At 40.8% G+C, this 12,335-nt stretch overlaps 1 protein-coding gene across 1 annotated transcript in view; it reads left to right on the top strand.

Moving 5' to 3' along the window:
• Positions 1-3,398: 3,398 nt before the first annotated feature.
• Positions 3,399-12,335, top strand: part of LOC147885784 (uncharacterized) — a 123,071-nt gene continuing 114,134 nt past the window's right edge. Inside the window, exons 1-4 of the mRNA XM_087396069.1 lie at positions 3,399-3,853; positions 9,266-9,346; positions 9,457-9,556; positions 12,046-12,130. Of these exons, the coding sequence (XP_087252195.1) occupies positions 3,830-3,853; positions 9,266-9,346; positions 9,457-9,556; positions 12,046-12,130 (290 nt within the window). The 5' untranslated portion in view covers positions 3,399-3,829. The remainder of the gene's footprint in view (positions 3,854-9,265; positions 9,347-9,456; positions 9,557-12,045; positions 12,131-12,335) is intronic.

The following is a 12,335-nucleotide window of genomic DNA, read 5'->3' as shown; positions in this document are numbered from 1 at the left end:
TCCTTATCTAGTGTGGTATATAGCATTTTAGTGTGAGTAGAGCTCCATTGTCAATCTAGTCTCTAAGACTCTCAAGAATAGCACAAGCTTCTAATGGCTTGCTACCACCCCCAATTCACTTGAGTCTCTTTAACCTTTGTAAGATGGGTGAGATTTACTTATGGCCTCAATGTTGGTAGGTGGTTGCAAGATGGCCGTCTAATGGGCTATGACATGAGTTTCATTATCACTTATATGAATCGAGTCCCACGCCAACTTGCATGAATGCTACAGCCAAATCATCTCTTAAGTGCTTGTAGAGTTCTTAACAATTCTTCCAATGTTTTGGATCTCCATCCTTTGGGGCATTGGCCATTGATTATGTGGTTATCTTCACCTTGTCACTAATGCCATGAAGTAGTGGTGCCTCATCATTATCATCTTCTTTGCCAAGCATGGATGCAAAGTGAGCACAAGCCTCTTTGTCCACTGCACATACCAAAGTGAGCACATGCCTCTTTGTCATTGCAAATGCCAATGTTTCCACCAAGCCTAGTAGCTTAATTTGTTTAAAGTGTATGCCTCTTGAGGGTGTACTTATGGTAACTCATAAGCTCACTTAGAGATGTGACCTATAATATTTTGCCCCATGGATATTCATGTTTGTGTTCTCCAAAAATTTTAGGCTTTTACGCGTTCTGTATAGGTGCCATCAATACAAGATTACCTATCTTGTTATATTTTGTTAGGTTTTATACTAAACATTTATTCGCTATCATAATGCCAAACCTAACGCACATAAGCATAGCTAGCCGGGACATGCACAACAAAAAATAGCTACAGCTAATGAAATTTTGAACAAAATGGCCAACAAAATGATTTATGAGTGCCTGATAGTGGCAAATCCACACATGTGCCATAACTAAACCAAAACAAGCAGATAAAACCATTCACAAAATAAAAAATGCTAAAAATGGCCAACATGCAAACTCCTTTAAGACGGAAGTGAAAGAGGCCATCAAAGGAGGAAGCAAAAAGTAGGGGGGGTGAAAGCAAAGGGGATAGGAAGAAGGAGGAGGATGTAAAACGGTAGGGAGATGGGCTAGGTAAGCAAGAGGAGGAAGAAAGGGGGTGAGGAAGAAAGGTAGGAGCTACCAAGGAGAGAGAGAGAGAGAGAGAGAGAGAGAGAGATGCACTAAGGTAAGGGAAGAGGTTATTATTATTGGTAGTCCTTCCTTACACCCCCATTCCCCTTTCCCCCCTCCTCCCCTCGATTAATGAAAAGTTTTTTATCTATTTTAATTAGGAAGCATATTTCAAATAGCCTATCTCTTATTTTAAAACCTTGCTACAATCAATGTCAAATAAATAAATACGACTTTATAGTTAAGGAAAGCTATACAAAATCCAAAAAGAAATTGTAAATGCCCACAATCATGTCAAAATAGAAAGAGAAAACTTGTACATTAGGTTGGAAAACATGGAAATATAGATGAGTGAATGTAAGACTTAAAGGCTTAATGCATACTTATTACAAGGCTTCCTAATGTTAGATATCATGGAATCATGAATTAAATCAACATAATAAACATACCAAAACATAGAAAATAATGTCAAACTTGACACTTCATGCAAGATTAAAAGCATCTATTACATTCATATACTTTGATTTGACTCTATAGGAGTTCAAAATTCAAGGTCATCATTCGGATTTGATGTCTACCACTATATGTGTTGTATGCTCATGACTACAACATATTATTCTAATTCTTTTGATAGTGTATAAAACATGCAATGGAAGGGATTTCTTTTGCTCTACATAGGTATACATAAGACTAGGCCTTTCATAAAAATGGTTACCTTTAGACATGCTTTAAGGATGATTACAAGTGCCGCTTGCACATTTATGCACATTGTATGCAATTATGCTCTCACTTTTTAATGTTTATCCGACATCTCTGCATTGCAGTGTTGTGCTAACAAAAACTCCTCTAGGCTTTCATTTTTTTAAAGCAACGCTAGCACATGCTCGAGCTTCCCATAGCCATTAGTCATATCTTACTAGAATACCTCCAGTATGGGCTACCCCTATGTGGTTATATGCTTTCATATAAATAATTTTAACACTACTGCGTAAAAGAACTTCCCATAACCATTAGTCATGTCTTATTAATATACCTCCATACGCGACCCTTACATGGTCACATGCTCTCTTAGAGATAATTTCAAGCATGTTTCGCAAAAGTCTTCAAAGCCATGTGATGTGCCTTAGTGTAAGGTTCACATTCTGTGAAAATTACCTCTCAAACGCTTAATGGACAATGATTCAATAGCCATCCAAACTGTAAAATCCGACAAAGCATTGAATTCTACTCATTTCCTAATGCCCAACTTAGCTTAAGCTAGGAAGTCATATAGCTTTATGGATTGCCAAGTTCGGCAAAGGTGTAGGGAAATTCTCGTAGAACACTTTTCACTAGGAGTAAAATGGCGAGCGATGATGGATGTCGCAAGCCATTTTACCCGATGTAGAAGGTCAACTTTAGGAGTTTCTTGATCTTGAAATGCTAAGAGAGGTTGCCACAACCACCTGACACCTTAGATTACAGGTTTGATGGAGATTGGGAGGCAACAACTTTGTGTCATTGACCATGGCCTACGGATTATGATTATGAAATGCGCATGATTGTATGGCTCAGGTCCATTTTCAATCAATTGGGGCCTTTGACGGACATAGAGAAGGCAATAGCAATGGCACACGTGGATATATGGATTCAGTTTTGGGTGAAAATACTCAAGCATCTACATCCCATTGAAATTTGAAGGTGTGAGAAATAAGACGGTTTGCCTAGGATGCAGCTTACATAAAAATGCTTGCAATCATTGTACGCACATATATTATGGACGTGCCCCTTGCGCTCCTTCGTTGGAGTAAAAAACCCATGGTCATCAAGGCAAGTCTGTGAATGTAAGCCTGAAAAGTGGAGTTGTGTGAAGCATTTCATGGTGAAAAGTGCAACATCGGGCAGCAACTCCTAAGTGCACGGGGATACACGCGAGCAGAGAAAGGGGGGGGAGAAAAGATTCCATGGCCAAAGTGGGGGGGGGGCAACCACCCATCCCCCTTAAAAAAAGAAAAAAGAAAAAAAAAGAAATGCCGGATATATTAATCATCCCCTTGCACGAAGTCGCGGACAGCGGGGGCACATATCTCTAGGAGGGAGATATGTAAAGGAGGGGATATGAAAAGGATGAGCTTTTTGGACATAATAAATGAAAGAGAGAGGGAGTAAGAGCAATACTGATGGTAGGGTTTGTGACAGAAAATCACACACACACACACACACACACACACACACACACACATATACATAAAGCTGTTTTTGGGTAAAGCTCATTTTCAGAGTTGTGAAGTTGTGAACTTTGGGGTGTATGTCTATCTCGTAAAAAGGCTAAATGATGCTGTGTTTCTGAGTGTATCGTCTGTGTGTCTATGAGGGTATAGAGTTGGGTCTGTGTGTTTGGGTGCCTTTTTGTGGCTCTCGCCCTCCAAACTTCTCTCCTAGTTTTGTTCTTCTCCTACTCTTCTGAGCTTTTTAGGGTTTCGTCCTGCTCGCCATTTTTTCCTCACAAATTCCCAGCTTCCCTTCCCATTCCATGTCCTCCCCCCCAAACCCTCCTCCTCCTCCCCTCCACCATGCTTGAGCTTTCCCCTCCCCAATTTCCTTCTCCCTCACCTCCCCCTCGATCGCTTCCCCCCCCTCCCTCCTCCCCGAATTCTCCCCCTTTTCGCTCATGGAACTGAGAATCCCGTTGCTTCCTTTATGACTCGCAATTCCTCCCCTTCAGTATGGATTATCAACATTACATCCAGGTTCGTCTCCGCTTGCTTTTCTGTATATATATATTTTTCTAAATAGCCGGCGCTGTCGCTGTTTCACGTTCCTTGCCCCTCTCTTCAGCTTCGTGCTTTCAGACGTACGGTTACACAATCGTAGAATCAAATTTCGATGCAAATTCCTGGCAGCATTGTGTAAGAAGCGTTGAGCTCATCGTTTTCCACGTTGCATCGGGGCTCTTCATTAGGGGATGTATTTTCGATGCGGGGGCTTGATTACAGGTCATCATGGCGTATAATAAGTCGCTAAAGCTTGCGATCGCAAATTCTATTACGGTCGCATCCCTCGTTGTTGCCACTGGACTTTCTTGTTCATTGAACCAAAAATCCCGAGGATGTTTGGCGTCTCTACAATTGACTTTACATATTGCGTCTGTGTTTCCAATCCTTGTGCCCGAGGCGAGCTCAATGTGTAGTTGGCTCTTCGAGATGATTTAGGTCTGGAATTGCGGAGAGGCTCTCTAGGTGAAGAAGACGTGTTAATTCACGCTTTTGAATTAGTAGACGGGGATCTTGAGTGGTTCCTAGCCCCTTTGGAGACTGTGAAGGGGAACCATCTAAGCGGCTCCCCTGTTGTCGCAAAGAGCTCTTATTTACACTGATAACAAAAGTGATGCCCTTTTACATGCATGTTTTTTGAGGAATACTTGATCTCAGTCCCACATCCTTACCTGAGATCTTGCATTTATGTGGAAAATGACAGTTTGTATTGTGAGACCTGAATGTCTTTATTTGCTTCATTTTCTCCCACCCAATGGCGTGCAGAATCCATCAGATGAGCAATTGGCTCACGAAGAGATCTTGTTGAAAATGTGTCAGCTTATTTTTAAGGTATGCCTTTGCTCAAATTCTGAGGCATGCTATGTTGGGAGATACTTTTCAGAGTGATGAGATTCTTTCATCAAGAGCATGATGAGCTTTAAAATGCGTCAGCAATCATTGCACCCTTTGTGTATGTCGATTAGAAGGTGACTAACTGTTGTTTTTGGAATTTGGAGCTTGTGAAGGAAGGGAGCTTCTCTCCACCATTTTTTGAAAATCAATGGCAACAATGCTTGAAGTTCCATTTGTTCATATTCCCAGAAATTTTACACAACAATATTTTGTCGGTTCTTTTGACATTTCCCGTTCTTCTCCTTACACAAGCTACATAAATTAGGGTGGAGTGACTCTTTCCCCTTGCTATAGGTGGGGAATTGGGGGTTAAATGTGGTAGGTAGGCTCTAATTGGTGTGAAAAACTAGTATTGGCATTGAAACTTTGGATTGCTTGTTGCACTTAGGCAATTTGGCCATCTATTTCTTGAAAAGAAGGCTGGTGATCATGGCTGCAAGGAATCTTACAATGTATAAAATGGATGTACTCTAAATTGCCCATTGATAAAAAAAAACCCATCTATACATTACTATATGCTATATCAAGCTTGGCTCCACATGAGTTGGAGATAGCTCTAGGATTGATAATACTTTTGATACAACCTTTTGTCACTCTTAGGCACGATATGGGATCTTTAAAATCATCTCACCTTTTATCAACCTTTGGCATGTTATGCGGTCTTTAAAATCCTCTCCACTCACTATAGCAGTGTTACTTTGACCTTTTATCACTCTTTGGCACGATATGCGATCTTTAAAATCCTCTCCAGTCACTATAGCAGTGTCACTTTCTATAAGTTTTTAGGCCATCTTAAGTAATCCTCAATTTTTCTGAAGTCTCTGTGAGGGCATTTAGTGATGGTTACAAATCAAGGCCCTTGCAAGATCTATGATGGGTATTTATTGCAACATCACTCTTATAAAAAGTATGTTTAACATAATGGAAAAATTTGTTGAAGAGCAAAAATGGGGCATGAAGGCCCAACTAATGGGTTTATGGGAATTGAAGAATGAAGAACAAAGTACGTAGTCGCAACAATACACGTCCTTTAAAAGAGAGCGGTTTCAAAACTTTACAGCACATTTTGAAATGTTATTTTGACTTCCAAAGAAACATTTGCATGCATGCGGGTTTTTCCTTTGATTTGTATTTTTGGGTTTTGCTGCCTTTTATTGGATTTAAACGTTGATCTCAACTCATCTATAATGCTCTTTAGATGTCATGGCAATTGACATGTGTAGTCAACAAGCAATAGAACATGTGTTTAATACTACTGTGCATTGTATGCTATTGTGTAGATTGTATGGTTGAGAATTTTGTATATTTAGTATCATTTGATTACACCACATATATATGGGACATGTATACCCGCTTTTGGGGCCAGAAAGTACAAATGCTGTTCGAATACATTTTTTTGGTTAAAAGTGGCAATAATCGGTGGAGATTGCATGATTCCATTGTGCCAAGGACATAATGGAGCATGAACACTTAGACTTCCAAGTCTTTCCTTATGCTTCTCCCGAATTTAATGTTATTAACTCATGATTTCCTTGGCAAGCAATTAGAGAATAGTACAGCAAGCTGATGCTGACCTTGCAACGGAATATGATGACAAAACCACCTCACATCTGAAGTGGATAACCTAGATTTGGAACAGATGTGCAAGTAGAATAGCCGAAACTTATCTAGGGTAAAGGGGCCAGTCTTGTGCACCCATATCTTTTTCAGAGTATAAGGGGCTGCGCCTATAGTTTTTTTGATGTTTTTCAAAATGTAAGGGCATCGCATGAATGGAAATAGAGAAAGGATATAATTTTCCAAAAAAAATGAGGAAAAAATATTAACGTGGTGGAAAACCTACATACCCAATACTAAAGGCACACGCCTCTTTACTAGCCCCTTTACCCTATAGGCACCACAGGTTGTACAATTGGCTAGAGGGGGCTAAATAGAAGAATTAGCAAAGCCCCACCTCTGGTGAAAAGGCACAAGTAAGTGCAACATGACTTTGATGAGGTCACGGCGTACAAGTTTAAAGGGGACGCTTGAACCCCTAATGAGCTTGAGGAGTGGATCAAGAAGCTGCAAGATGGTTTCTTCTTCTATCTCAAAGATGAGGAGGATCAAATCATCTTTGTTGGTATGCGTTTATAGAATTGCGCCCACAAGTGGTGTAGTTGTTAGAAATCATTTCTCAATTAGCATACTGAGCGATGCCATTTTTTGGACCTACCAGCGGTTGTTTTTAAAATCTTGCATCAGTTAATCTTAGCACTTTATAGTGGGCTGATAAATTTTTTTGGGCTTGCCATGTGGCGATGCCATCTCATCATATAGAAATTGGGCTTCTTCAAAGCCCCTTTTCAATTTAAAGGGGCGTGGACTAGCAATAAATCCGTGGTCAAGCTCTGGTAGAGTGAGAGCATTAGATGGCATGAAGAGTCTTCCAAGTAAGAGATGGTACAACAATGGCATTTGGGGGTTTTTTGGACATCTCGGCTGACAATCAAAATGTATTATGGTTAAATGAGGCTAGCGGTGACCATGAATTTTGTGACTACATCAGTTGCTCATGCGAGTACTTCTCACTTATATGTATTGTATGCTGTCGATTGTGAGAGTTCTATCAATACAAGCCAGCTGTTTTCTCAATACCACTTGCTTCACACTGTCCCAACATGGTATCATAGCCATTGGGAGGAATTTGAGCAGGATTGTGAACAATTGGGTATTGTAGCCATTGGGAGGAATTTGAGCAGGATTATGAAGAATTCACAACGTTACACCCTTGTATTTGCTGTTGGAGTGAAGCGGACAACAGGTCATACAGCACAGCAAATTGGGTGGCTGAAATAAAGAACAGGACTATACTCGAATATGCTAGAGCTATGTTGAGGGACAAGAATGTGCCAATATATGTGAACGGAAGCTTTGAATGCAGTGGTGTATTTACTAATACAACTTAACAATCTAAAGCCAATAGAAACAGTAGAACAGCTTGGTAAGGGTAGGCAGAAGATGTAGGAGGACGACTCTCCCTTGCTACTCAAGAAAAGAAGATTCCAAAATGATAAATGGATTTAATAACTGATTCTGAAATATAAGTTACTCTAGAAACGTCATAGAGGGACCTTGAAACCCAGGTGGCAGCTTATGCTTGGGTACTGTTGAGAACATTAGCGTAGCTGTCACTAAGTTGTTTTTATTTGTTATTTTCTCATTTACTCAAATTTTTGTTCAAAGTGACTCATAAATTCCCTTCTTTCCTTTGTTCTTTTGCTTGTATTATAAAATTTTATTTTGTAAGATTCGATACATTCTAGTCTTGTGAAGGTATATAGCGGGACCTCGAAGATCTCAGCGAGTTAAACAGCTCATTGAGAGATTCTGTAGTTATTCCAGTGAGATGAGATGCAACGTGCATTATTTGTGAGAAAGATGCAATTGAACAAGCAAGAACTTCAGTCTTTTACAGAAGCTGTCAAAAGCTAGGAATGGCAGGATGCCATGGGAGTCTGAATGTAACTCTGTCATGAAGAATCAAACATGCGAGTTACGGCATGTTAAATCAGCAATAGTCACTAAATGGGTATACAGGATCAAGAGGGATTCTGATGATAATACAAAAAAAAAAAAACAAAGCAAGGCTTGTTTCCAAGGGTTACTAACAGTTTGAAGGTGTTGATTATTCAAAAACCTTTGCACCCGTAACAAAATTCAGTACTATTAAAACAGTTTCCTCTATTGCGGCATAGAAGGGCTGGCCAATCTTTCAGATGGATTTGAAATCAACATTCTTGAATGGTTGCCTGGAAGAGGAGGTTTATGTGCAACAGCATGAGGGCTTTGCACAGAAAGGGAGAGAGAAGCTTGCATAAATAAGGCTCTTCATGTAAAGGCAGGACCCTGGGCAAGGTATTCTCTAGAATATATGCACATTTCCTTCAGAAGGGGTTCAGGAAAAGCTATGCTGATCCAAATCTCAATTATCTTAGGAAAGGAAATGATTTGATGGTTGTGATCTTACATGTGGATGATATCCTTGATTACTGGCAGCAATGGTGCAGATGTTAGGTGTCCTGGCAAAGCATTATGTGTCCATCATGTGAAATGTGCTTCTGGATGCTGTTTGCTTGGAAGAGTGGAAGGAATAGGTTAGCAGTCTTGAAGAGGAGGTATGAAAATTCGTATTTTTTTGACCTCGTTTCTAACCCTTGGATTGAGTTAGGGTGTTATTTTTTGAAATCTGTACCTGCAAGCTTGATGAATATCAAGTTTATGTTTGTCTGATTTCAGTTTTCTGCTGATTGAAAGTGATAAGTGAGAATCAAAGTTATATTACCTCACTCAAAGAAGCTGATCCAGTATTCTTCGCCTACTGGCCGACAGCACAGCTGTGACTGTGTTGCAATTGCTTTTGTAGAAGTCTTAGACTATACTCGTGAATATTACTTCATATTCTTGCTTACATGATAAGCTTTTTGACTAAATTTTCTGTTTTTATTTGATTAGCGTGCCAAGGTATACAGGCTGAATGATGAAGGGAATTGGGATGACAAAGGCACGGGCCATGTCTCTATAGAATATTTGGAGGTAGGGGTGAGCGCTGTTTTCCCATGTACGTTTGAAGACTACGGTTGGTTTTTAATTTGAAGTTCAGCATTTATTCATTCTTTTGTTTGACATCTGGTTGGTGCATACAGCGATCCGAGGCAGTAGGTCTGGTCGTCATTGATGAGGAGGATAATGCAACATTGTTAGTACACCGCATATCAGCAGATGATATATACCGTAGAACAGAAGGTATCAATCTGAGCTTTTCAAAATTGCAGTCTTATATTTTTGGTCTCTGCCTTATTTCATAACCAAGGCAGAATTTGGGGGATGGATGGTAAAATCTTTCCGTTTGGTCATGACTACCTTTTGGAAGTGTGTGAATGTTTTTGACAGGCATTTTGTAAGAGAAGCCTTTCTCATTCATGGGTCTAACATATTGATAGACTGCAGCACGATGTATGATAAGACTTATTGTATACCGGCCATTGTGAGGAACCACCTCTATGGTGGGTTTATTGGTGGATCTAATTTTGTAAGGGAAGGCCTACTTTGCATCAATGTGTAGTGGAGCCAGCTTTGGCATCAAGAAAGAGGAGATTGTAGATTTGTGTAAGAAGATGTGTAGATTAGCATGGTATAGGTCATTATGGAAATGAGTTTGGGTATATGTTCGCATGCGGTGGTGGAATAGGGGGTTTGGGTAAATGATCACTGGATACGGTGAATGTGAGGTATGCATGATTTGGCAGCAGGGCTGAGATATGGAACTCTGGGCCCAATGAAGCCCACTAAGATACTCTAGCCCGTGGAAGTCAGGTGTGAGCCTCTGACTATCTCCATCTCTCAAGCCTGTTGTAGATGATCAGACCATGTGTGGAGCCAGTGTGAAGAAGTAGTAGTTTCTGCAAACCTATGTTTGAATGCTGTTTCTCCTGGAGGAAGTTGATTATCTCTGCTTGCATTTCTGCATTTAAAGAGGACCTTTGCACTAAGGTTCTCGCATATTTTGATGTTGCCTGTGGGAACTACCACAGAGCGACATGCAATACCTGAGAATGTGTCAACTGTATATGCTCTGCTAAATGAATCTGGCATAGTTGTTGCACTTTAACACCTTGACAATCCCTCATATAGGTGAACGAAAAAGAGGGCCTCACTGTAAGTGTGCTTTTTGACACTGTTTGATTTTGGAAAGCTGACTCTCAAGTATTTCCGTGTACTACTCTCCATCTCTCAAGACATCGGGCGAGTCTGTGTCTAGCAGATGATGTCTGTTCAGAGAAGCCCTTGGATCAGGGGTAAGAGTCTTGGATTGCTGTTTGTCCCTGATGTGGACGTGCCCTCTCTGTCAATTTCCCCTGGTGTTGGATCGCTATTTGTCCATGATGTGGACCTGTCCTCTCTGTCAATTTCCCCTGGCCTCCATCAATTGCTTCATGCCCTCCTTTTTCGTGCTCAAACTTCATTTTTGTCAGGTCCCATCTTTGAAAAGCTGTATGCCCTTTAACATGTCCCTTTTTTAAAGTGCTTCTTGTCTGCTCTCAATGGTGTGGAAGCAGATGATTAAAGATTCCCCTTTGTTTACTTCCCCCAGCCACCGGCCTTCTCGATGTTGTAATCCTGTGGAAGATGCGAAAGTGACCACTCTGTCTTCCGAGGAGATATCTTTGACTGCCCCCTCTAGCTGAAATATTCCTGCTTTTGAATGGCCATCAACCTTCCTCCTCAATGATAGCTGTTGTGTACTTGGAGATTAGTGGACTTATTGCGGCCCTGGGATTAAGGGAAGCAGGCTAATGTGGGTCTAGAGGACTTGGGCAATAGCAAATTGCCAGTTGGCTATGTTTAACCAGGGACTCTTATTAAAGCAGTATATAAGAGTGGCCAAAGCTATTGAGGATTCATAGTGTGCACACACCATTGGATGGTCTGGTTTGGATCAAGAGCCAAGGCTCATGCCATCTATCACAAGATACTGTGCTGAAGGTTCCTTGGGAATGGGCTCTGGTGCACCAGAGCTATAGGCATGGGCTATGGGAGTCTGATCTCTAGCCCGTGCCCGGGGTGGTTGGGGAGGTGAGTCGCCTGCTGATTGTCCTGTTATTGCTGATGTTGTAGATGTGTGTCTAGAGGGGACTCTTCAGTAGCAGAGATGGAGTGTGGGTTTTACCCATGGTGATGTTTCCTTAACCTGGGTTTCCACTTGTTGCTTTCTCTCTTTGACCTATTTAGTTTGGAAGAAAACAGCCCCTTGCTACTTTTTTGATCCTTTCTTAGCGAGGCAAGTTCTTTCGATTTCTGCTTAAAACCTTGCATTTAAGATGCCCGTTTTTAAACCTTGACATTGTCTCCCTCTCATCTGCTAGTTCTATTTTCGAAGCATCCACATGTCCACAGTGGCCTTGAGCAGTACGTTGATCTTAAAAGTCCTCCGTTGTAAGCTGCTTTTCTTCGAGACATTGCTCCTTATAGTGATCTCTTTCTTGCCGCATTTTTAAAATCACCTCTTGATGTTTATACGGCGAGCTTGCAAAGCCTCTGTCAGTGTCTAATTTTTCCTGAGCCATTTATTCTCATAATGATTGTCTTATGCTCCACATCTTGGGCATCTGCTCTTGAAGCATGCAATGTTCTGCTGTGGTATTGATCTCTTTTGGCTAGCAGGGGCATTGAATATTAGGGCATTGTGTGTTAAAATTTATTCATTCTATTGTTGTTTCTACTATGGTTTGCAGATACAATCATATCGTGGACGGATCCAGAGGTTGCTACTGATTTGGCCCTTAGTTTTCAAGAGACAATGGGCTGTTCATATATCTGGTATGAGTGTTGTTGCTCTTCTCTTTGCTGGGGCAAGTAGTTTTGAGGTGAAACAGACTGGATGAGCGTGAGTGTCATAGAATGCTGCTCTTTTTTTTCTGAGCATGGACAATATCCTGTATTTAACCCTCTTGTTTTGGGATTTTGGTGGTTCTCTTTAATCCTCCCTTGTGTATAGGTTGTACGATGGAAGATGTTTGACTTT

Source organism: Dipteris shenzhenensis, chromosome 25 (assembly GCF_047967505.1).
Source record: "Dipteris shenzhenensis isolate YYH24624 ecotype China chromosome 25, Dip_SZ_1.0, whole genome shotgun sequence".
NCBI classification, from domain to species: domain Eukaryota; kingdom Viridiplantae; phylum Streptophyta; class Polypodiopsida; order Gleicheniales; family Dipteridaceae; genus Dipteris; species Dipteris shenzhenensis.
Note: the sequence above shows the minus strand (reverse complement) of the source record. Positions and strands in the feature narration are given on the sequence as shown.